The sequence below is a fragment of the Haematobia irritans genome, chromosome 1 (assembly GCF_050003625.1).
Source record: "Haematobia irritans isolate KBUSLIRL chromosome 1, ASM5000362v1, whole genome shotgun sequence".
NCBI lineage: Eukaryota > Metazoa > Arthropoda > Insecta > Diptera > Muscidae > Haematobia > Haematobia irritans.
Genome location: NC_134397.1, coordinates 221,276,836 through 221,304,530, shown reverse-complemented (window position 1 = coordinate 221,304,530; position 27,695 = coordinate 221,276,836). Strand labels below are relative to the sequence as shown.

Below are 27,695 nucleotides of genomic sequence, written 5' to 3'. Positions count from 1 at the left end.
AAACGAATTTTTTTGGTGATAAAAGTTTAAAATTTTCGAAGCAATTCAAAAAACTCTAACAAAAGAAAAACTTTTTCGGTACACGTTTTCCAAACGTTTTTTTTTCTTTGCGTGTAGACAATTTGTCAAATTGAGGTACAAACTGCTTCCCATATTCTGCTGACTTTCCGCGAGCACCTTCTTCTTACTTTAAGTCATTCGCAAATAGTATTTGTAAAGGGATCTCATCGCCACGAAGAACTATTTTGAAGGTTTTGAGGAAAAACAATTTTTTTTATTGTAAACCACGTTCCTATCGTACCATCCTCGTATATGATTGAGATTTGGTCTTTCGCAATAACGCCATAGGGTGGAGTATCCCATATATATAAATGTTTCAATACAGGTGCACATATGAAGAACTCTCAAAACACAAACACTTTCAAACAGTTGAGCAATATGGGGGAGAACATGAACGTATGCGCATCTAACACTTTAACAAAATCTACTGAAAAAAAAATAGAGAGTAAACTATCTCCCAAATGAAGTCAACAATGCAAAGGGAGTAAATGTAGGCACTACAGTTAGAGGCAAAGTTTGAGAGAACACCCTCATTGAAGAAGAGGCATGATCAACTCATAACTAACGAAGAGTAGTGAGTTGCATTACATAAAACTAAAACCAAAACAGAAAATTGTAACAGATTAGATGTGATTTGCAACCATAATAATGATCATGATGACGATCACGATGATGATGATATTTTTCAAGATGAGTTTCGAAAAATCCACCAACCAACAAACACTAACAAAATGCCACCAACAACTCCAAACATCGGCTTCTTCAAATGTAAAGTAAATCACGGTAAGTTTTGAGAAGATGTTACTTCCATTGTTTCTTTCCAATGTGCGTTGGCATTGCATTGCCACTGGGCTTCGTCTATGTTGAGTTGGAAGTCGAACATTTTTAGTATAAAAGCCTAATGGTAGGTTCAATAGGAACCATAGTTTATATTCAACTATCGGAATAAACGTTTCAACAAAAACACCACAACATTTTGGTGAGGAAATCAATCAATCGAACAAATTTTAACCGAAGGATTTGTTGGCTGTCACACGGAAACAGTGACAATATTTTTGGGTTAGTGTTGACAAATATTCTCTATTGTGCACAAAAAAAAAAACAACATTTAATACAATTTTGAAATATTCAATATATTTTCAAATATTCCATATAAAAGTTTCGTTAAAACTAAACTGGAAAATTAAAAAAATAAAAACTGAGTAAAATGAAAAATAAATAAAAATTCAACAAGTTTTTTATGTAACCGTGTTAATAGTTGAAAATTAAAAATAAAATGTTTTTCCTGTGTTCAAAATATAATTAAAAATTTTGATATTGAGCAAAACACATTTCGGGAAAGGATTATCTGAAAACTAAACTATTGTGACATATGTATTTAAAAAAATATTTAAAGCTGAAAATAAATAGACATTGCCTAATGTATTTATGGAAATTATTTAAAAATAAAAACAAAAGTCATGGATTTTGCAAAACTGGAAAAATTAATCACCCACTTCAATTAAAAATTAAATCGATCCAATAAAGCCTACTCAACTGAGTTTGTTTGAAAATTAATTTAGTAGATAAAAATCTAAATTTTATTTAAAAAAATATGACATTTTTTTATTGTGTGTAAGAGAATTCAAACGAATACAATATACTTCAAATTAAATCCGATAATCAACAAATATTATTGGACTATTTTTTAGTGCTCATCAAAGTGAACAACATACAGGGGATGTGTATCCTTGAGTCTCGAATATTTTTATTTAGTTTTCCCCACTATTCATTATTGAACTCGACTCGACAAATACATAAATGTAACCAATCATAAAGGTTTCTTTAAATTGATATACTTTTATATATACTTTGACACCAAGCTCGAAGAAAACTACTGGAAAGTCACTGGTCATCGGTGGTGTCATATTTCTGGCTAACGTTGTTTTCTTTCATTGGTAAAATTGTTCCCCTAAAGGCAGTTAATCTTTATGGTATCCATTGCCTCGTTTGTCTTCAACGATTTTTTTTAGAAATAGAAAATAATTTTAACAACAAATGAAAACTTCATTAGTCGAAAAATTCGTTTCCCAGAAATGAAACTAAGTGATCACGATTATTGCTCAATTGAAAAATTTCTATCATAAGAGAACACGATTTCCGATATCCGTGGAAATGCAGCAAACCACTTGCACTTACAGTTCCAACAAAGATCATGAGCATTTTGGAAGCTTAACAACAAGTTTTTTTGATTGCCAATACCGCACACCCAAAGGAAAAATACTTTCGAACGAAAATTTAGACAACTCAAAATACGCCTTTATTATAATTAATAATAATTAAATTATAATTTATTATAATTTAGTTTCTTTAAGAGTAAGTAAGTAAACCCGAAATATATTTACTTACTTCAAATATATTTACTTACTTTAAAACATTTTTTTCGTGTCAAAAGAAAATTCTTTTTTCAGTGCATGGACTTAATTTAATTCGAGGCTTTACTTGAAGAATAATTTTAGATGTTGATGTTTTTTTATTCTGCACTTTGTCGTATGGATATTATGGTACCAGTATCATAATAACGATTTATGGTGCGATACACAAACATTTTATTCCCTTTGAAGTGTTTGAGCTATTCAGCATTAAGTAAATTCAGACACAAATACTTTCGGTGGCTTGTAATGAATAAAGCAAATGCAGCACATTTCTCAGCTGTGGTTGTCTACCTACCATTTAAGGGAATGAAATTTATGAAATTACGAACGAAAAAGTTGCCACATTAACATATATACCGTAGAACCTTTCAAATTCGAACAATCTGAAAACATGACACATCTCAAAAATGAAACATTTTCGAGAGACATTTACTATAGTATCATATTAAAAGTAGCTTCTTCACTACACCTTACAAATGTGGACAAAATTGTAGATGACCGTGAGGTTTCCCTGTATAATTAGGTATGGTTGAAAGTAAAAACAAATAAATAAAAAATATTTAACATGTATAAAAATTGAAAATAAAACTAAATAAATGAAAACTGAAATGAAATTATTAATGATGAGATTAACTCTAAAATTTTAGTTAAATACAAAATAAAAAAAAAATAATTAAATTTAACTAACTCATTCACCTCACAACTAAATTCATTTAATGCTAATTAAATAAATGTAGGCTTAAAAAAACTTAAACAAACAAAATCATATTAAATTAAATGAGAAGAAATTATATGAAAATAAAACAAATTAAACTATACATAGATACATTAAATTAAATATTTTATGTATTAAATTAAAATTATTTAACTTGATTTAAATATAAATAAATTAAATTTAAATGCAATACAAAGAGCATTACAAGATTCTTCGATGAGCTTTGTACTGAAATATTTGAATCGAAAAGGAAGTACCATTTTTTAAAAATATTCTTGAAGAACAAATGAATCGACTTCCAGCTCAGTACACTAAAAAAAAAAGTGAACTCTCTATTTCACTAAAGCCAATTTAACTTTATTTTAGTTCATGGAATTATTATGTTTGGAGAAAGTTTCCTTTACTCTAATAATTTTTTGTGTACGATAGTTAAATTAACTAAAACCGAGGAAAAAATATACTCAAATGAAACAGAAAGATTAACTAAATTCGTGTCTTCCACAAAATAGTTCAGAATTTCTTTAAATTTGTAAATTTTACCAAAAATGCGTCAATCATGAACTTCGTATGTCACTAAAGACATTCTTGCAATTTTGAACTCCAATTTTTTCCTTCAAACTATAAAATTTTGTTTAACAAGTGAAAAAACTTAGTTATGTCTAATAAATTTTCTTGAATTTGTCGAAAAATATTTACTTATATTTATGACATCGGCGTGTTGCCAACGTTTGTCATACTGTTTAGTTAAAATTTTCTACAAATATTCAAAATTTTCTAAAATTAACCGAAAGTTTTCTTCCTGGTGGGTTCACTGTTTTTTCAGTGTATAAGTTTAATTTCTTCATGGGTGTTCCCTATAGGCCTGAAGAGATGACTGGTATACAAAAAAAAACTAGAGGATTTTGTAAAATAGTGTGACAAGAAAATAAGTCTTCTTTTATAAGCAAAATTTCTAAATACCGGGACTTTGAAGAAAATTTACCGGTAATAAAATTAAACTATTCTCTCAGTGTATAAATCAAACTATTTTTCAAAATAATATTCACGCACTTTTATGATTTGTTTTAGTTTTTTTTTTTTTGCCCATGGAGTTTCCTTATACTAAATTAGTTTTTTGTTTTTTCGCCATTCATTATCTGGTCTTCGCAAATAATTTTCAAATCTTTATTTTTCTTCTTTCTTACGTTGCGGAATTTAATTATGATTTCTTTGTAGTATATACTGAACAGTTTGGATTTTTATTTACGTGTTTTAGTTCGTATATAGATGCATCAAAATAGGTACATATGTTCAAGTAACATATATGGGATATTCCATGATAACTTCAACCCCTTCAACGATACAAAACCAATAGCTAGATTATAACATTTTTATTATTCTATAATATGAAATTTTTATTATTCTATAATAAAAAATATATAAACAAGATAACACCTTTTGGCATATAACCCAAACAGTGTATATCTACGCCAGATGTTACTGTGGTTGGAAAAAGAGCATTGATACAATGTGCTACAATGGACTGAATAGTCTAAGTGAGCCTGAAACTTAATCGGGCTGCCACTTTAACTTAACCTAATGTGCTACAATAAAGCCGACTAATTCATGCAATAACGTCTCAGTAGAACTCGCCTTCGAGTAATTAACGTTAAACATCTCCCAATATATTAATCTATGGAATTAATTCATTAATAATAAGGTTGAATCGACCTCATTCTCAAAAAAAGTAAGATTCAATGACCCCTCAAGACGGCACCAAACAGAAATACATTGTCGATTTAGAGACTTTACACCAATAACTATTGGGTTTTTGAGGCCCATATGCCACAATTTTGATAGATTTTCCGGTCCAAGATTTTCATGATTTTTTTATAATTTTAATTATTTTATTCTACTTGTCAAATGTCAAAGTATAAAAGTTTCATAAGTTAGAGTCGCTCTAACTTATGAAATACCTCGAAATTCAAAATAATACCTATTTATGGAAAATTCTTTAGTACCTCCAACATTTCCTCAGTAGCCCTTGTCTAGTGACCCTCCGATGTTATAAGGAAACCAACCCAGAGCTGATTGGGTGGATGCTAATATCGTCCTCAGTCCGGAAACTTCGAATCTGCTGACAATTCAACTACAATATTCAGTCTAAAAATTGTGTTGAAAACTTTCAGTTCTCATTTATATGCTCTCACCAGGGCTATGGAGCCGGAGTCGGAGTCTGAAGATTTTGCTGGTGTCGGAGTCGTAAAAATTTTACTCCGGCTAAACCAAATTTTTTAAAACACTTCACAATTTTGTAACTAAGCAAGTTTTTACACAAATTAGTTTTCATTGCGTTATTCATTCGATCAATGTACAGTATGATTGTAAATGAAAATCAACTTCCAATTACGGCTATCTTTTTATGTTTCCTAGAATGTTAGACTAGCAGATGGGCTTGATCGATCCATTTTAATGTCCATATCAATTTATTTGAAATATTTCGAACAATCGAAATTATTATTTTTTTTTATTTTAAGGCCATATATAGGGAGCCACCGTGGTGCAATGGTTAGCATGCCCACCTTGCATACACAAGGTCGTGGGTTCGATTCCTGCTTCGACCGAACACCGAAAAGTTTTTCAGCGGTGGATTATCCCACCTCAGTAATGCTGGTGACATTACTGAGGGTTTCAAAGCTTCTCTAAGTGGTTTCATTGCAATGTGGAAGGCCGTTCGGACTCGGCTATAAAAAGGAGGTCCCTTGTCATTGAGCTTGACATGGAATCGGGCAGCACTCAGTGATAAGAGAGAAGTTCACCAATGTGGTATCACAATGGACTGAATAGTCTAAGTGAGCCTGATACATCGGGCTGCCACCTAACCTAACCTAACCTTACCTAACCTAAGGCCATATACATATGTGGAATATTGACAGAAATTTTTTTCAAAGTTGTTTTTTTATAGAAAATTTTGTCAAAATGTTATTTCTATAAAAAGTTTTGGCAAAATTTTATTTCTATAAAAAATCTATTCAAAATTTTATTACTATAGAAATATTTTTTTCTATAGAAAATTTAGTCAAAATTTTATTTCTATAGAAAATTGAGTCAAAATTTTGTTTCTATTGAATATTTTGCAAAATTTTATTTCTATAGAAAATTTTGCAAAATTTTTTTTGTTACATAAAAATTTTTTCAAAATTTTATTTCTATTAATAATTTTATTTCTATAAAAATCAAAAGTCAAAATTTTATTTCTATAGAAAATTGAGTCAAAATTTTGTTTCTATTGAATATTTTGCAAAATTTTATTTCTATAGAAAATTTTGCAAAATTTTTTTGTTACACAAAAATTTTTTCAAAATTTTTTTTTTCTATTAATAATTTTATTTCTATAAAGATCAAAAGTCAAAATTTTATTTCTATAGAAAATTTTGCCAAAATTTTATAGTAATAGATTTTTTATTAGAAAATTTGATTAAAATTTTATTTCTATAGAAAATGTTGTCAAAATTTTATTTCTATAGAAAATTTAGTCAAAATTTTGTTTCTGTAGAATATTTTGCAGAATTTTATTTATTACACAAAAATGTTTCTAAAATTGTATTTTTATTGATAATTTTTTCAAAATTTTATTTCTATAAGAAAAAATTGTCAAATTTTATTTCTATGGCAAATTTTCTCAAAATTTTTTTTCTTACTGATGCTCACTGCTATAAAAAATGTATTCAAAATTTTATTACTATAGAAATATTTTTTTCTATATAAAATTTAGTCAAAATTTTATTTCTATAGAAAATTTGTCAACATTTTGTTTCTATAGAATATTTTTCAAAATTTTTTTTCTATAGAAAATTTTGCAAAATTTTGTTTGCTACACAGTTTTTTTTAAATTGTATTTCTATTGATAATATTTTCAAACTTTTATTTCTATAAAAAATTTTGCCACATTTTATTTCTATAAAAATTTTATTCAAAATTTTATTTCTATATATTTGGTCAAAATATGATTTCTATAGAAAATTTTGCCAAAATTGTACTTCTATAAAAAATTTAGTCAAAATTTTGTTTCTGTAGAAAATTTTGCCAAAATTTTATTTCTATAGAAAATTTAGTCAAAATTTTATTTACTATACAAAAATTTTTCCAAAATTGTATGCTCACTGATACTCACTGCTAAGTCGAAAACTTGTAGAAATGACTCAAATTTTCAAATTTTTTAATGAATGAATCATAAATGCATTTTTGCGAAATTGTCTAAACAATTATAAATATTTCCCAAATATTGCCCGAGATTTTGTAGAAGTCTGATTTGAGATTGAGATCAAAATGTAGATCTAAATACAAAGTTGTGCAGAGTATATTAAAGGGTGATTCTTTTGAGGTTAGGATTTTCATGCATTAGTATTTGACAGATCACGTGGGATTTCAGACATGGTGTCAAAGAGAAAGAGGCTCAGTATGCTTTGACATTTCATCATGAATAGACTTACTAACGAGCCACAACGTCGAATTTTCAGTGAATGGGCCCTAGAAAAGTTGGCAGAAAATCCGCTTTTTTATCGACAAATTTTGTTCAGCGATGAGGCTCATTTCTGGTTGAATGGCTACGTAAATAAGCAAAATTGCCGCATTTGGAGTGAAGAGCAACCAGAAGCCGTTCAAGAACTGCCCATGCATCCCGAAAAATGCACTGTTTGGTGTGGTTTGTACGCTGGTGGAATCATTGGACCGTATTTTTTCAAAGATGCTGTTGGACGCAACGTTACGGTGAATGGCGATCGCTATCGTTCGATGCTAACAAACTTTTTGTTGCCAAAAATGGAAGAACTGAACTTGGTTGACATGTGGTTTCAACAAGATGGCGCTACATGCCACACAGCTCGCGATTCTATGGCCATTTTGAGGGAAAACTTCGGAGAACAATTCATCTCAAGAAATGGACCGGTAAGTTGGCCACCAAGATCATGCGATTTGACGCCTTTAGACTATTTTTTGTGGGGCTACGTCAAGTCTAAAGTCTACAGAAATAAGCCAGCAACTATTCCAGCTTTGGAAGACAACATTTCCGAAGAAATTCGGGCTATTCCGGCCGAAATGCTCGAAAAAGTTGCCCAAAATTGGACTTTCCGAATGGACCACCTAAGACGCAGCCGCGGTCAACATTTAAATGAAATTATCTTCAAAAAGTAAATGTCATGGACCAATCTAACGTTTCAAATAAAGAACCGATGAGATTTTGCAAATTTTATGCGTTTTTTTTTTTAAAAAAGTTATCAAGCTCTTAACAAATCACCCTTTATAATCGGCCCGCTCTACTTTAGACTTTCCTTGCATTTTTATTTTTGGTTAAAATTGTGTTACGTCCCATAACGTTAGATTTAAATTTTAAGTACATAGATTTTGTAGAAGTATATACAATTTTGTCTAAATCGATTCAGATTCAAATTCATGCATATGGGAATATAAACCTTTATATAGCTCGCAACAAATTTAAAGGATTTGAGATAGTATCAATAATTTTGGTCCACAAATACATATACTGTTGGTATCTTCTCATATTATGATGGGTATTTATATCATTATTATACCCTCCACCATAGGGTGGGGGTATATTAACTTTGTCATTCCGTTTGTAACACATCGAAATATTGCTCTAAGACCCCATAAAGTATATATATATTCTGGGTCGTGGTGAAATTCTGAGTCGATCTGAGCATGTCCGTCCGTCCGTCCGTCCGTCCGTCTATTGAAATCACTTCCGAACGAAACAAGCTATCGACTTGAAACTTTGCACAAGTAGTTGTTATTGATGTAGGTCGGATGGTATTGCAAATGGGCCATATCGGTCCACTTTTACGTATAGCCCTCATATAAACGGACCCCCAAATTTGGCTTGCGAATCCTCTAAGAGAAGCAAACTTCATCCGATCCGGCTGAAATTTAGTACATTGTGTTAGTATATGGTCTCTAACAACCATGCAAAAATTGGTCCACAACGGTCCACTTTTACGTATAGCCCCCATATAAACGGACCCCCAAATTTGGCTTGCGTATCCTCTAAGAGAAGCAAATTTCATCCGATCCGGCTGAAATTTGGTATCTGGTGTTAGTATATGGTCTCTAACAACCATGCAAAAATTGGTCAACATCGGTCCATAATTATATATAGCCCCCATATAAACCGATCCCCCGATTTGGCTTGCGGAGCCTCAAAGAGAAGAAAATTTCATCCCATCCGGCTGAAATTTGGTACATGGTGTTAATATATGGTCTCTAATGACCATGCAAAAATTGTTCCACATCGGCCCATAATTATATATAGCCCACATATAAACCGATCACCAGATTTGAACTCCGGAGCCTCTTGGAAGACCAAAATTCATCTGATTCAGTTGAAATTTGGTACGTGGTGTTAATATATGGCCTCAAACATCCATGCAAAAATTGGTCGAAATCGGTCCATAATTATAGGCCTCATATAAACCGATCCCTAGATTTGACCTCCGGTGCCTTTTGGAGAAGCAAAATTCATCCGATCTGGTTGGAATTTGGTACGTGGTGGTAGTATATGATATTTAACAACTATGCCAAAAGTGGTCCATATCAGTCCATAATCATATATATAGCCCCCATATAAACCGATCCCGAGATTTGGTTTTGGAGCCTCTTTGAGGAGCCAATTTCATACGAGTCAGTTGAAATTTCGTACATTGTGCTAGTATATGGCCGTTAACAACCATGCCTAACTATGTCCATATCGGTCTATAGTTATATATAGCCATCAGATAAATCGATCCCCAATCACACAAAAATTGGTCCATATCAAGTTCATAATTGTGTATAGCCCCCATATAAGCGATCAATTCTTGATCTGTACGTATTGTTTAATACATACCACGTATGGACTAACTCACAATTTAGAAAACGATGTTAAGAATTTTTAAGATACCACAACCCAAGTAATTCGATTGTCGATGACACTCTTTCGTAGAAGTTTCTACGCAATCCATGGTGGAGGGTACATAAGATTCGGCCTGGCCGAACTTACGGCCGTATATACTTGTTTTATTTATTAAACATTGCCCTAAATTTGAAATATAGAGTTCAATTGGCATCTAATGTGAAATTAAGACCTTTTTTTGCACACATAAATAAATACGATACTTTATATCGATCCACTTACTCACGTGCACACCTCTACTGTAAAGTGCTCACATTGATCTTTCTAGACAGAGATTATCCATTTTACTCAAAAAGTTATAAAATTAATTTAGTCAAAATGTTGGAGTCTCCGGTCACTTTGTGTATCAGGGATGAAAATTATACTTCTCTGATTCACCTTCAACCTACCTCAATATTGATGCATACAATTGCTAAATGAAAAAATAAATAATAACGAAAAGTTATTAACATAAAATTGAATTATATATTCCTCGAACATTATACTAAATGTACAGACTTTGACATAAGGTGATAATGTACTTTTCCCTTGTTAATATCTTCATTGGTTTCGTCTGGATTAAATATAAGGTGTATGTTAGGAATGCTTCATATTATTTCCTTCATTTGTATAATTTAAGATTTTTGGACTACCAAAAAGATCTCCATATTGGTCAGTATTAATTTATAGAACCCCATTTTGCCGCACTTGTACTTTAAACTGAATATTTAAAATTGTGGTACACATGAATATTTGCCATGTATCAAATACAAGCAACTTTTGCATGTGGTGTACTTAAATATTTGCCATGTATCAAATACAAGCAACTTTGCATCCCTGCTCATTATGGGTACCCGTCTTTCTCATATGGAATTAAATAAATTCTTTGGCTCTCGTTCTCTCCTCGCTAAAAGTACCCCATTTCAATTTTGAAGTTTGCACTCATATATCTTATTTATATATCTTGATAGTAAAATTAAGTGCAAATCCTGGACTAAAAACAACTTTTTGGAATCAATTACTTTTTTAATTCAAATTCAAAATTCCCAGAACAATAAACACGTTTTGCCGCTGTACACTGAAAAAAATATTGTCGTGAGGTCAAAGATTTCATGTCTTTAAAATACGAATGCAAATTTTGCTTAGCATAGAAGACGCATTTCTCTAGTATAAAGTTTTTTTTCCTTGTCCAAAAGTCGATAAACTTTTCAATGAAGTCATATTGTCCTTATTATTAAGTGATTTCGCTTAAAATGGGTATCATAACATGAAAGAAAAATTTTTTGGGCTAAGGTCAACTTGACTTTAATAATTCAGAAATATAGGACATGTTTTTCAACACTTTATTTTAAAGACGTTTTTTACTGGAAACATAGCATAATTTCTACTGGAACTCGAGTCTTAATTTGGAAAATAAAGTTGTCGTTAACTCGTTTTTAAACGACTTTGATAGCATATGAAGAAAAAAAGCTGAAAAAGCGAAAAATTAAAATATGCTTCCTAGTAGCAAGTACACTAAACCCAAATTTAAAAGAGAATTGTGTCCTAAAAGTATCCTTAATTGTATTCTCCGCTTCTTTGGCTCGGAATCAATACCAAATTTTTTAAAGTAAAGACAAAATCTTTGGAACCGGGCATGCTTTTTTTTCAGTGTAGAATCTTGTATATTACCAAAATGAACGTATTATTTTGAACTATGTATTAAACTCAATAAATAAAATTGTACCGAATAGGATATTATGGTAAAATTGTAAATTTGCCCTTCTTGCTCATATGAGCTCTCCTCGTTAAAAATATAAAAAACGCCATTTAAAAGGCTGCACTCATATATGTGATTTATATATCTGGATAGTAAAATTATCTGTCAATTATGGACCATTAACAATATTTTAGAATCAATTATTATTTTTTTTTAATTCAAATTCAATTAATATATTGGCAATATATAATATTGAAATAATATAAAATTCCAAAATCCATTACAATGTCATCCCAATTACTTTTATGACATATGAAGTTCACATAAAATCCTTGAATTTCAATTGCATTATTTTACAAAATAATAATAATAATAATTTTTAATTCAACATTTTCTGAATTACATATGGAACTGATGATGTATCATCTGTACATCATCTAATGGATTACTTAATTGCCAGCAGCAAAACAGTCAGTAACTTAGTTTGCAACGCACGAGGCAAAATTTTGTTGCAAAAAGAGGCAACAAAATCAACGTTGAATTTTGAATTGAATAGGAATAATAGCGAACGTTGAAAGAAACATTGGTCATAAACATCAACAACAACAACAGCAGCAACAACAATAATAATAATAAATCAGCAAAAGTTAAAACTTGTGTTGTTTTTGTTTTTATTCAAATGATGAGTCTGTTATGCTACTTTTATGAACGATCTTAACAAATCATCAGAGCATTATTATGATTTTCATTAAGAAGTTGTACTTCAAAGCGATTGAGAGTTTCCTACAATACCATCCAACACAACCAACTACTATGGAAAATCGCATGGCCAATCTTAGCTAGATAAGGAGAAGCTCTGCTACAACTTCTCCAACTGATCAACATTGTAGATAAGTGATTTGGATAAACGCTTCATGAGTGCGTCATTTTCGAAGCCTAAGCGAGGTCATGTTAATGTAACTGAAGCTATAACATCACTACAGTAGCCCTCCACCATCAGTTCCAGCAGTTTGTGAATGATATCGTATACGGGCAGTGGATTCACCAAGCACCAACCGATGAACAAAAGATGAAAATTTTGTGTGATGAACAGAAAATGTTGATTTTAATTGACATTTAATGATTTAAAACTTCCCTATTACAAGTCCGCTACATCGATCACTCTACGCAGTCGTAACACATTCACCTTATGATGATGATGAGGTGTGCTTCTTCTTCTGTTTTCAGTTTGCGTAGTTTCATGATGATTACGAGTAAGTTGCATGTCTATTGCGGTCGATAAGCAGCAAAACACCAACCAATTGGAGTTAACAGGTCTTTAGAGTTACATTGCTACTCTTCACATCGAATTTTATTGCCCCCTTTGGGTCTTGTTTGTGGTTTAGATTCCATTGACGGATTAAATAGGTTTGGAGGTGCCGGCATCAAGGCGTCGTAATGTCTTTCTTAGCAATCATTTAATAATAGCTTGTAGACACTTACAGTTTGAATTTTAGTTCAGTGTGACAGTTTATAGCACGCTTCGAAGCAAAAGGAATGTTTGGATTTTTTTCTTGCAAATCAAAAATATTTTGTAACGAACATTTATTGTTATGAGATATACGTTTGAGTATTTTTGATAACTACACCCCCAAATAAAATCGCTTCTTTAACATATGTCCCAAAAATATATTGCAGGAAACATGTATATTTTTGCACACTGCCGAAATATTAACATATCATGTTTGTTTTATGTGAACTTATAACAAGTTTGAAAGAAATTTGACCGATGGGTTTTATTGAAGATGAGGATGTAGAACTCCAAAACAACTGTCCTCCCCACCATACACCCTACACCATATAATGGAGATGGGGTTATAAAGTTTGTCATTTCGTTTTTAACACATCGAAATATCATTTTCCGACAATAGAAAGCGTATATATAGAGTTACTTTACGTACATAAATAAGTGTTGCGAATTTGGTTTGAATCGGTCCATGTTTTGGTCTAATCTCCATATAGAATAAGAATCCAATACCCAAAATTTCAAGTTAATCAAATCTCATACAGGTTTTGACCCGGTCTCATTAACTTTTTATTTCTCTTTTAGGGTTTGGTGTAGTGGAGCAAATTCACAAACTAATCTTAATTACTAAATAATTAGAACCATGAAAAATCTTGGAACTACAATTACGGTGAGTAAATCCCTCTCACAAAAATCACTATATCTAATTCGATACTTACTTGATTATTACAGCTACTATGCGTTGCTTTATGCATCGTAACAGCGGATGCTCGTAAACGAGAAGCACCCGTAAGCAATAGCTATTTGCCACCGTCCACAAGCCATCATGGTTCATCCTCATATAACTCCCCCTCGAATTCATATCTGCCACCTGCTTCGGGTCCTGCTTCCAATAGTTATGCTCCCAGTGGTCCTTCTTCGCCTCCTTCATCCTCATATGGAGCTCCACCAAGGAGTCCATCTTCAAACTATGGTCCACCACCGCCGCCTTCAGGGCCAGCATCAAGTTATGCTGCCCCAAGCCGACCAAGCTCCAGCTATGGCCCTCCCAAGAAAAGTTCGTCTCGTCGGCCATCATCCAGTTACGGTCCACCTAAACAACCTTCATCAGGCTATGGTCCTCCAGCACGTGCTCCATCATCTAGTTATGGCCCACCCAAGTCTTCGCCACCCTCTTCATCTTATGGAGCACCAGCTAAAGCTCCATCATCTAGTTATGGCGCACCAGCACGTACCCCATCATCTAGTTATGGACCCCCAAAATCATCACCTCCATCATCAAGCTACGGTGCACCCTCGAAAACTCCCTCTTCCAGTTATGGTGCCCCAGCCAAGACGCCCTCTACTAGTTATGGTGCCCCAGCCAAGACGCCCTCTTCCAGTTATGGTGCACCCTCAGGGCCTTCATCCAGTTATGGAGCTCCAGCTAAGACACCTTCTTCCAGTTATGGTGCCCCCTCAGCACCAGCTTCCAGTTATGGTGCTCCTTCTGCTCCTTCCTCCAGTTATGGAGCTCCAGCTAAAACACCTTCTTCGAGTTATGGTGCTCCCTCGGCGCCCGCAGCTCCTTCTTCCAGTTATGGAGCTCCATCTAAGACACCTTCCTCTAGTTATGGTGCTCCCTCAGCTCCATCTAGCAGTTATGGGGCTCCAGCTAAGGCACCATCTTCTAGTTACGGAGCTCCCTCCGCCCCCGCAGCTCCTTCTTCAAGTTATGGAGCTCCAGCTAAGACTCCTTCTTCTAGTTACGGAGCTCCCTCTGCTCCCGCTGCTCCTTCTTCCAGCTATGGTGCTCCAGCTCAAGCACCTTCCTCCAGCTACGGCGCACCCGCTAAAACACCATCTTCCAGTTATGGTGCTCCAGCCCAGGCCCCATCATCTAGCTATGGTGCTCCTGCTAAGACTCCTTCCTCCAGCTATGGTGCTCCAGCACAAACTCCCTCATCCAGTTATGGTGCTCCAGCAAAGGCTCCCTCATCCAGTTACGGTGCCCCAGCTCAAGCTCCTTCCTCTAGTTATGGTGCTCCAGCTCAAACTCCTTCTTCAAGTTATGGTGCCCCAGCCCAAACCCCTTCATCTAGTTATGGTGCTCCAGCTCAAACTCCTTCTTCAAGTTATGGTGCCCCAGCCCAAACCCCTTCATCGAGTTATGGTGCTCCAGCTCAAACTCCTTCTTCTAGCTATGGAGCTCCATCTTCCAGTTACGATGCCCCAGCCCAAGCTCCTTCATCCAGTTATGGTGCTCCTGCCCAAACACCTTCTAGTAGCTATGGTGCTCCCGCTCAAGCTCCTTCCAGCAGTTATGGTGCTCCAGCTCAAACTCCTTCCAGTAGCTATGGTGCTCCAGCTCAAACACCTTCTAGTAGCTATGGTGCTCCAGCTCAAGCTCCTTCTAGTAGCTATGGTGCTCCAGCTCAAGCACCTTCAAGTAGCTATGGTGCTCCCGCTCAAGCTCCTTCTAGCAGTTATGGTGCTCCCGCTCAAACCCCTTCCAGTAGTTATGGTGCTCCTGCTGAAGCTCCCTCCAGTAGTTATGGCGCTCCCGCTCAAGCTCCTTCCAGCAGTTATGGTGCCCCCGCTCAAACTCCTTCCAGCAGCTATGGTGCTCCCGCTCAGACTCCTTCCAGCAGTTATGGTGCTCCTGCTGAATCTCCCTCCAGTAGTTATGGTGCTCCTGCTCAAACTCCTTCCAGCAGTTATGGGGCTCCTGCCAAAACTCCATCCAGTAGCTATGGGGCTCCTGCTCAGGCTCCTTCCAGTAGCTATGGAGCTCCCGCACAAACCCCTTCCAGTAGCTATGGAGCTCCCGCACAAGGTCCCTCCAGTAGTTACAGCGCTCCAGCTCAAAGCTCATCCAACAGTTACTCTGGCTCATCATCAACATTCCAACCCATTCAGCCTCCTTCAACAAGCTATGGAACTCCAGCCAAAACACCGTCATCCAGCTACGGAGCTCCAAGTGCTCCATCTAGCAGTTATAATGCTCCTTCTGCTCCTAGCTCATCGTATAGTGCTCCATCCCAACAGAGCGGAACTGGTTCAGGTTACAGTTATTCTGCTCCTCAATCTTCAAGCTATGATGCTCCAGCTCAAACTCCCTCTACGGGTTATGGTGCACCATCTGGACCAGCCTCTTCGTATAATGCACCAAGTGCTCCATCGTCTTCTTATGGAGCTCCTTCCTCGGGTAGCGACAACAATGATGCCGGATATCCCTATCCAGCAGCCAAAGTACCCGATACCATTCCACAGGGTTACTCTTCTGATGGCGGTTACTCCTATTAGTTTGTAAATTGAAATCAATGCCTTTGATTTCAAAAGAAACAAAAAACGTGCCTTAATTCCATATTTTGTTTAGAAACCAATCTCTTCTTCGAAAAATAGATTTGGATCGCATTCTCTTTCGGATTGCAACCGAAACATTTCCCACCCAATGAAAAACAAGGTTTATTCCAGATTAATATTGAATTAAATTATTATTTTCCTTATATTATTATATTTCGAATTTTATTTTAAGTTTTTTTATATATGTATATGTAAATTAAAATAAAAAAATATATGTTCATATCAAAAATTAAACAAATTTTTATTAATCGTTAGAGGTTTAAAATACGGTGTCAGCTGTTGTCGCGATGTGCGCTACATTTTCTCACTCCGGATACTAAAACAATACTCCTGGAGTTCCCAATCAGGAGAGCCATGAACGATCATAACGCAATTTGAACTTTGGCGAGACGAGAAGTGTAACTGGGTACGTTATGATTGTTAAATAAAAAATGTATATTCTTCAATGTAGTGTCGAATCGCTCCAATAACTTTTACAAGTATTCGATGTGTATCGATGTGCTATCACCTTTCCTCCCCTTAAGCAGTTATGGGGCTCCTGCCAAAACTCCATCCAGTAGCTATGGGGCTCCTGCTCAGGCTCCTTCCAGTAGCTATGGAGCTCCCGCACAAACCCCTTCCAGTAGCTATGGAGCTCCCGCACAAGGTCCCTCCAGTAGTTACAGCGCTCCAGCTCAAAGCTCATCCAACAGTTACTCTGGCTCATCATCAACATTCCAACCCATTCAGCCTCCTTCAACAAGCTATGGAACTCCAGCCAAAACACCGTCATCCAGCTACGGAGCTCCAAGTGCTCCATCTAGCAGTTATAATGCTCCTTCTGCTCCTAGCTCATCGTATAGTGCTCCATCCCAACAGAGCGGAACTGGTTCAGGTTACAGTTATTCTGCTCCTCAATCTTCAAGCTATGATGCTCCAGCTCAAACTCCCTCTACGGGTTATGGTGCACCATCTGGACCAGCCTCTTCGTATAATGCACCAAGTGCTCCATCGTCTTCTTATGGAGCTCCTTCCTCGGGTAGCGACAACAATGATGCCGGATATCCCTATCCAGCAGCCAAAGTACCCGATACCATTCCACAGGGTTACTCTTCTGATGGCGGTTACTCCTATTAGTTTGTAAATTGAAATCAATGCCTTTGATTTCAAAAGAAACAAAAAACGTGCCTTAATTCCATATTTTGTTTAGAAACCAATCTCTTCTTCGAAAAATAGATTTGGATCGCATTCTCTTTCGGATTGCAACCGAAACATTTCCCACCCAATGAAAAACAAGGTTTATTCCAGATTAATATTGAATTAAATTATTATTTTCCTTATATTATTATATTTCGAATTTTATTTTAAGTTTTTTTATATATGTATATGTAAATTAAAATAAAAAAATATATGTTCATATCAAAAATTAAACAAATTTTTATTAATCGTTAGAGGTTTAAAATACGGTGTCAGCTGTTGTCGCGATGTGCGCTACATTTTCTCACTCCGGATACTAAAACAATACTCCTGGAGTTCCCAATCAGGAGAGCCATGAACGATCATAACGCAATTTGAACTTTGGCGAGACGAGAAGTGTAACTGGGTACGTTATGATTGTTAAATAAAAAATGTATATTCTTCAATGTAGTGTCGAATCGCTCCAATAACTTTTACAAGTATTCGATGTGTATCGATGTGCTATCACCTTTCCTCCCCTTAACACTTTGCAGTTACCTTAACACTTTGCACCACCAACGGAGTTGCTATAACAACGTCTATCGATTATTTCTAGATTTTCCACAGTCACAGAAAAAAGATGGTCGTTCATAAAACAATGAACTATTAGTGGAAGCCACCGTGGTGCAATGGTTAGCATGCCCGCCTTGCATACACAAAGTTTCGATTCGACCGAACACCAAAAACTTTTTCAGCGGTGGATTATCCCACCTCAGTAATTCTGGTGACATTTCTGAGAGTTTCAAAACTTCTCTAAGTGGTTTCACTGCAATGTGGAACGCCGTTCGGACTCGGCTATAAAAAGGAGGTCCCTTGTCATTGAGCTTAACATGGAATCGGGCAGTACTCAGTGATAAAAGAGAAGTTCACCAATGTGGTATCACAATGGACTGAATAGTCTAAGTGAGCCTGATACATCGGGCTGCCACCTAACCTAACCTAACCTAACCTATTAGTGGAAGATATCGTGAAAATTCCGTTATGATTTTTCGCGAATTCTTCTGTTATATGTAGTTACCGTCTGTTGGAGATGTTGGTCTATTAGTCTCCCCGGTAGCCGTTTTCGGGCATCTGGACGTGGGATTTGGTGGAGAATTTCCAGAAATTTGTGAATTTTTGTGGTAAGTTTCGTAAGTACTCTGCTCGAAGTGTTGACCCCTCATCGTGCGTACACATTTGGAAAATACATACGAAGTATATAGAACAGAGATCATAATGGGTCAATGCCATATTGATCGGTCAATTTTATTTCTTGACTATTTTGAACTATCCTCCCTGTTCTGGTTTTCGAATTCGCATAACGCAAAATTTTTAATTGCCAATAATTCAATTCAATACATCTTTAGAAATTAAATTTTTACGAATTGAATTCATTATCGATAGGGACGGCTTGCGAAAATCTCGTATTATATATTGTAGAGGTTCCGAAAGTAAAGATTGAGAAAAATTTTGCGTTTTGCGAATTTTTAAACTAGAACAGGGGGTATATTTTGATTCGTAAATAAGCCGAACTAATATATTTATTTCTAGAGCATTTATAAAACAATTTGCATCATATAAAAACTCGACGACTCTTTATTTTTAATGAGGTCTTAATTAATTAATTTTAATGAGGTCTTGTACCGGAAGATATTTAGAACATCCGTCTCCTTGTTTTAAATTATTACGGCCCACACAAAAATTGTCAAAAATTTATTGATGATTTTTGTGCGGAATTCTAATTTAAATTGTGGAGTTTTGGGGACGAAAGCGTCCCAATTTGGGTACATGAACCAAGAAAATACTGGCAACCCTGATGATGCTGTTCGCCAACTGATTTGAGATTGAGACAATACAATTTGTCAATCGCTCAAAAAAGGCTCGTGTCGATTGGTCAAAAGTACTGCTCCAAAAATATGATCGCGGTTTTTCGAAACACGTCTATGACATCATGATAAGTGATGGATCAAGGATTTACGGGTATTAGCACAAAAGTAGCAGTCGACTTAATGGGCATTTCAAGATGAGCCAAATTCAAGGCTCAAGAAATCAAATTTGGCGATCGGTTTATATGTCGGATATATATAGTTATAGACACCAGTATATACCAAGATTCAAAGTGCAAAATGGGGCGTTATGATACTGAAGAAATCAATTCTAGAGATCGGTTTATATGGGAGATATATACCCTACGCGAAATTGGTGTATTGGCAATTGCGGAGGACTTTTATATTATACCCTACGGCAAATGGATCAACCCCAGGACCAATGCAGGTTTAGTTGTGTGTATGATCTAGTCCTAATTTTAATCAAAACACATGGAAGAGACCGGTCATTATACCCTGCGCCACACTGTGGAACAGGGTTTTATAAGTTAGTACATATGTTTGTAACACCCAGAAGGAGACGAGATAGACACATGGTGTCTTTGGCAATAATGCTCAGGGTGGGTTCCTGAGTCGATATAACCATGTCCGTCTGTCCATCCGTTCCTGTTTGTGAACACATTTTTGTGATCAAAGTCTAGGTCGCAATTTAAGTCCAATCACCTTCAAATTTGGCACATGTTCCTAATTTGGGTCAGAATAGAACTCTACTGAATTTGGAAAAATCGGTTCAGATTTAGATATAACTCCCATATATATCTTTCGCCCGATATGCACTAATATGGACCCAGCAGCCAGAGTTTTATACCGATTTGCTTCCAATTTTGTACAAACATAACACTTAGTCGTATAGTCAAATTTGATTGAAATCAGTTCAGATTTATGTATAGCTCCCATATATATCTTTCGCCCGATATGGACTTATATGGCCCCAGAAGCCAGATTTTTGGCCGAATTTGGTTGAAATTTTGCACTAGGAGTACAATTAGTAGTATAGTCAAGTGTTCAAAATTTGATTGAAATCGGTTCAGATTTAGATATAGCTTCCATATATATGTTTTTCTGATTTCGACAAAAATGGCTTGTTAAATCGCCACTGCTTAGTCGAAAAGTTGTAAAAATGACTCTAATTTTCCTAAACTTCTAATACATATATATCGAGCGATAAATCATAAATAAACTTTTGCGAAGTTTACTTAAAATTGCTTCAGATTTAAATGTTTCCCATTTTTATACCCTGCGCCACACTGTGGAACAGGGTATTATAAGCTAGTGCATATGTTTGTAACACCCAGAAGGAGACGAGGTAGACTTATGGTGTCTTTGGCAATAATGCTCAGGGTGGTTCCCTGAGTCGATATAACCATGTCCGTCCGTCTGTCTGTGAACATATTTTTGTGATCAAAGTCTAGGTCGCAATATAAGTCCAATCGCCTTCAAATTTGGCATGTGTTCCTTTTTTGGGTCAGAATAGAACCCTATTGATTTTGGAAGAAATCGGTTCAGATTTAGATATAGCTCCCATATATATATTTCGTCCGATATGCACTTATACGGACCCAGAAGTCAGAGTTTTATCCCGATTAGCTTGAAATTTTGCACAAGGAGTACAATTAGTAGTATAGTCATGTGTGCCAAATTTGATTGAAATCGGTTCAGATGTAGATATAGCTTCCATATATATCTTTCGCCCGATATGGACTTATATGGCCCCAGAGGCCAGAGTTTTGGTCCAATTTGGTTGAAATATTGCACTAGGAGTACAATTAGTAGTATACTCATGTGTGCCAAATTTGATTGAAATCGGTTCAGATTTAGATATAGCTCCCTTATATATCTTTCGCCCGATATGGACTATTATGGTCCTAGAAGCCAGAGTTTTGGTTCAATTTGGTTCAAATTTTGCACACGAAGTACAATTCGTAGTATAGTCATGTGTGCCAAATTTTATTGAAATCGGTTCAGATTTAGATATAGCTTCCATATATATCTTTCGCCCGATATGGACTTATATGGCCCCAGAAGCCAGAGTTTTGGCCCAATTTGGTTGAAATTTTGCACTAGGAGTACAATTAGTAGTATACTCATGTGTGCCAAATTTGATTGAAATCGGTTCAGATTTAGATATAGCTCCCATATATATCTTTCGCCCGATATGGACTATTATGGTCCTAGAAGCCAGAGTTTTGGTTCAATTTGGTTCAAGTTTTGCACACGAAGTACAATTCGTAGTATAGTCATGTGTGCCAAATTTGATTGAAATCGGTTCAGATTTAGATATAGCTCCCATATATATCTTTCGCCCGATATGGACTAATATGGTCCTAGAATCCAGAGTTTTGGCATAGGAGTACAATTAGCAGTATAGTCAAGTGTGTTAGATTTGATTGAAATCGGTTCAGATTTAGATATAGCTCCCATATATAGCTTTCGCCCGATTTGCACTCATATGACCACAGAGGCCAATTTTTTACTCCGATTTAGTTGAAATTTTGCACAGGGAGTATATTTAGCATTTTAGCTGTGCGTGCAAATGCAATTTGGTTGGAATCGGTTAAGATTTAGATAATGCTCCCATATATATGATTTTCTGATTTCGACAAAAATGGTGAAAATACCAACATTTTCCTTGTAAAATCGCGTCTGCTTAGTCGAAAAGTTGTAAAACTGACTGTAATTTTCCTTAACTTCAAATACATATATATATCGAGCGATAAATCATAAATAAACTTTTGTGAAGTTTCCTTAAAATTGCTTCAGATTTAAATCTTTCCCATATTTTTTTTACTAAGATTGCGTTTCACCCTAGTGCATTAGCCGACTTAAATTTTGAGTCTATAGAATTTTTAGAAGTCTATCAAATTCTGTCCAGATCGAGAGATATTAAAATGTATGCATTTAGGACAAACCTTTTATATATAGCACCTAACACAATTGACGGATGTAGTATGGTATCTAAAATTTAGATCTACAAAGTGGTGCAGGGTATAATATAGTCGGCCCCGCCCGACTTTAGACTTTCCTTACTTGTTTTTTACTAAAATTGTGTTCCACCCTAGTGCATTAGCCAACTTAAATTTTGAGTCTATAGATTTTGTAAAAGTCTATCAAATTCTGTCCAAATCGAGTGATATTTAAATGTATATATTTGCGATAAACCTTTTTATATAGCACCCAACACATTTGACGGATTTGATATAGTATCGAAAATATGGATTTACAAAGTGGTGCGGGGTATAATATAGTCGGCCCCGCCCGATTTTAGACTTTCCTTACTTGTTTTAACATGGGTTTGTCATTGACCGGATACATTTACACTTTTGGACACGACTTGAACTCATTCCAAAGGATCTAGTCCCAATTTTAATCAAGACACATGGAAGAGACCGGTCATTTTAACATGGGTTTGTTATTGACGCGATAAATTTACAATTTCGGACACGATTTGAACTCATTCCAAAGGAACACGTCCTGGGACCAGTGTTACCGTTGTGCCACTTCAGCTTCATATTTTTCAAACGGTAATACTCTTGAACCAGTAAATGTGATGCTTTCACATATTTTTGCCACTTTTTCGTCGTTCTGTGCCACTTTTTAATTATGTTTGTTTATGCTCTAGCGGACAATTATTTCACCTAAAAGTATGCAAATAAATTGTTCTATTGCAGATAAACACTATTAATATTCTTTATATTAAATTTGAAAGAATGGTTTCATTGGTTATGGTTAAATTAAAAAGTTATTTCACAATTCTATCTAAATGATTTTTATTGTAACTTTTTCTTGTAAAAACACTTTTTTTAACACTTTTTGTGCCACTTTTTAAAATGATTGGGCCACATTTCATTTCGAATACTACTTTTTCTGCCATTTTTCAGAAATTCTCAACGGCAACGCTGCCTGGGACATCTTAGTAGAAATATCCCATAGACAGCCTCTTATGAACCAGTCTGGGACAAACTCTTAGGAACCTGAATCACTTTGAGCATCTGAATCGAATCAAAAAGGCAAAAAACTTTTGGAATATGTTGAACAATAGATTATTCCGATAATTGTATTTCAGTAAATGTGTAGATCCAATAAAATTTTAATATGTGATACAAACGTAATGACGATGTTAGTGTATCCCCCATACTATTATCATCCAAAGAATTTGAAAAGTGGTCGCCAAAGAATTTGAAAAGTGAGTGGGAAATTTCAAAATGAGTTTCCCATAATAGATACTGTCAATAGTTCCTAAGCTTGGATATACATTCACACAAAAAAAAAATTTCTGGTTCAATCACGAAATTAATTGATCCAATTAATTTTTTAATTGAAATGTCTTCAATCACAGAAATGATAGTATCAATTAAAAAATTAATTGAAGGTCAATTAAAAAATTAATTGATCCAATTAAAAAATTAATTGATACTATTAATTTTTGTGATTGATTTTTGTTTCAATTAAAAAATTTGTTGAATCAATTAAATTTTTAATTGAATATTTTTTAAAACTCAATTAAAATTTTAATTGGAAAAATTTTCGTGAAATTTTTTTCTGTGTTCTAAAACAGCCCAAAAATGTCTGGCCTATTCCATGCTTTCAAATACAGAATATTGATATTCAATAGTTCACCAAGAGATATTTTGTAAGATTTCAATAAATTTTATTACAACAAAACTTCTCAAGCCACATATTTCAATTGGTGTTTTCAACAGTTCATTTAGCTTAATTGTAGAATTGTGGCAAAATTCTGTGATTTTATCATTGTTGATAAATTGCTCGTCATAAATTTTCACTGGCGTGTATTTAGATGTTTCACTATCTTTGATGAAAAGGTAGCTAACAAAATAACCCACTACCTTAAATACACCTATGAAAATCTCAGACAGATAGTTAAGTGTATAGCATAGAAAAAATGGAATTAAATATATTTGTGGGAATATTTCCGCTTTTGTGATGCTGGAAATGTCACATAAAAATTGCCTATTGTTTAATTTTATATCATCATTTATGCTCAGCATGTAGAGAGTATAGTGGCATTGTGACTACTATGTCGATGTACTGCATTCATTCATTCACTTGATGACACTCACATCCACCTGCATTGCGGCATGAGGTAGGGTCACAACCTAAACCACCATATCGCTACTTTAAGCGTAAAGTAACCTATGTCAACAAATCAATTGAGATGAGACACTGTATATGCTTTTCATATTACAACAATTTTTACCAATATTTTTACCAATATTTTTACCAATATTTTTACCACTCAGCTGTGTAATAGCGAAGTTTAAACAAAATTCTGCACATTCTGTAATAAAATTCATCTTTAATATGAAAAATCATGGATACTTCCGGTATAACCGAAGTTAAAAAACACAAATATTGTTTTTTTTTCGAGAGTGGTCCATCCTTTTTTCAAGTTAACGCACCAGGAATTAATTATATTCCACAAAAAAAATATACGTCTTCTACATTCTAGTACTAAACTTAAAAAAATATTTTTTTTTATATTTTCTCCACTAACATAAATGGACTTAACCTACTTTGCATTTACGTTAGCAACATTTATATTTTCTTACTCACTGGCTTAAATAAATATTATGTTTACATTGTATCTTATTTATCTCACAACCCATCCATATTCAAGCTAATTTAGCCAAAAACATTACAGTTCGTAGAAATATTACACAATTTTAATTGTAACAATAAAAAAATATATATGCGAAGGAAATAACTTTATTTGCTACATATGAGGCATCTGCAAAGCGACAAAATATTTCTTTTCCGATGGGAGATTGTCACAAAATAAAATATAACCGAAAACAATAAAATATAACCGAAAAATTAAATGATTTCTATTAAATAAAAAATAATAGTATCAATTAATTTTTTAATTGGATCAATTAACTTTTTAATTGACCTTTAATTAATTTTTTAATTGATACTATAATTTCTGTGATTGAAGACATTTCAATTAAAAATTAATTGGATCAATTAATTTCGTGATTGAATCAGAAAAAAAATTTTGTGTGTAGGTGCAACAAACCAGTTTTTAATTAGCGAATTTAAGGTGTATTGGATGATATGAGATGTTCCACACAAATTGGTTCAAATAGCACGGTGAAATCTGAAATTAGCATATATGGGAAAGACTGAACTGAAAAAGAAAACAAAGAAAATCAATTTGCATATATTTCAGGGTCACTTATCCATTCATTGTGATCACGATTGCCACAGTTGGAAGAATTCTACCAAAATTGGTAGATTTTTTCCAAAAAAATTATCTCTACACAGAAAAAAATATCACCAAAATATTTCCAATTAAAAAGTTAATTGAAGTTGAAAATTTTTTCAATTAATAAATTAATTGATACAATTAACTTTTTAATCATGATAGAAACATTAAGTTAATTAAGTCAATGATTGAAATTTTTAAAATATTTAATTAAAAAATTAATTGATACAATTAACTTTTTAATCAAATTCGGAAGACTAATTCATTTAAAAAAGTGCTGATTTTTTTTTACTTTTTTAATTAAAAATGTATTTCAAACAATCATTTGTTAATCCAAATAAAAACTCTAAGCCAATCTAACTAAGTAATTAAAAATAGTTACCTTTTGTAATTAATAAATTAATTGCGTTTTGCAATCAACATCAATTAAATTTTTAATTGAATCAATTAAAAAATTAATTGAATTTTGCTGAAAAAATCAGTTAATTTTTTAATCAAGAATTTTTTCTATGCCCAATTAAAACTGTGATTGATACTATCATTTTCGTGATTGAAGACATTTCAATTAAAAAATAAATTGGATCAATTAATTTGGTGATTGAATCAGAGAAAAAATTTTTTGTGTGTAACTAACAGTTATAAAATTTCAACATTCAATAGAAATAAAATTTTGACAAAATTTCCTATAGACATAAAATTTTGACAAAATTTTCTATAGACATAAAATTTTGACAAAATTTGGTATAGAAATACATTTGGACAAAATTTTCTTTAAAAATAAAATTTTTACAAATTTTTCTATAGAAATAAAATTTTGACAAAATTTTCTATAGAAATAAAATTTTGACAAAATTTTCTATAGAAATAAAATTTTGACAAAATTTTCTATAGAAATAACATTTTGACACAAAATTTTCTGTAGAAATAAAATTTTGACACAAAATTTTCTGTAGAAAAAAAATGTTGACAAAATTTTCTGTAGAAATAAAATTTTGACAAAATTTTCTATAGAAATAAAATTTTGACAAAATTTTCTATAGAAATAGAATTTTGACAAAATTTTCTATAGAAATAAAATTTTGACAAAATTTTCTATAGAAATAAAATTTTGACAAAACTTTCTATAGAAATAAAATTTTGACAAAATAATACAATTTTGGCAAAATTTTCTATAAAAATAAAATTTTAACAAAAATTTCTATAAAAATCAATTTTGACAAAATTTTCTATAGAAATAAAATTTTGAAAAAATTTTCTATAAAAATACAATGTTGACAAAATAATACAATTTTGACAAAATTTTCTATAAAAATAAAATTTGGACAAAATTTCTATAGAAATCAATTTTGACAAAATTTTCTGTAGAAATAAAATTTTTACAAAATTGTCAATAGAAATAAAATTTTGACAAAATTTTCTATAGAAATCAAATTTTGACCAAATTTCCTATAGAAATAAAATTCTAACAAAATGTTCTATATAAATAAAATTGAGAAAAAATTTTCTATTGAAATAAAATTTTGAAAAAAATTTTCTATAGAAATAAAATTTTGACAAAATTTGGTAGATTATTGGTAGAAACTGGCATTGAACCAATGACCTTTTGTATGCAAGGTGGTGCTATCCATGCGCCACAATGGAAGGCAGTCCCGTGAGAAAAATCGGTACATATTTTCCTAATTTTATTTTTATACTCACCAACAATAAGCAGCTATTGTGCTGAAATTGTGCAC

At 33.5% G+C, this 27,695-nt stretch overlaps 2 protein-coding genes across 2 annotated transcripts; both read left to right on the top strand.

The window, feature by feature from the left end:
• Positions 1-1,006: 1,006 nt before the first annotated feature.
• Muc91C (Mucin 91C) lies at positions 1,007-16,782 on the top strand. Its single transcript, XM_075292882.1, has 3 exons — positions 1,007-1,119; positions 13,900-13,984; positions 14,047-16,782. Exons 2-3 carry the CDS (start codon positions 13,958-13,960, stop codon positions 16,597-16,599), a joined length of 2,580 nt encoding a protein of 859 aa, XP_075148997.1. The 5' UTR covers positions 1,007-1,119; positions 13,900-13,957; the 3' UTR covers positions 16,600-16,782.
• Positions 16,783-17,145: 363 nt separating this feature from the next.
• On the top strand, positions 17,146-17,958 carry LOC142235002 (uncharacterized). Its single transcript, XM_075306226.1, has one exon. The coding sequence runs from the start codon at positions 17,146-17,148 to the stop codon at positions 17,773-17,775; it is 630 nt and encodes a 209-aa protein (XP_075162341.1). The 3' UTR covers positions 17,776-17,958.
• Positions 17,959-27,695: the final 9,737 nt, after the last annotated feature.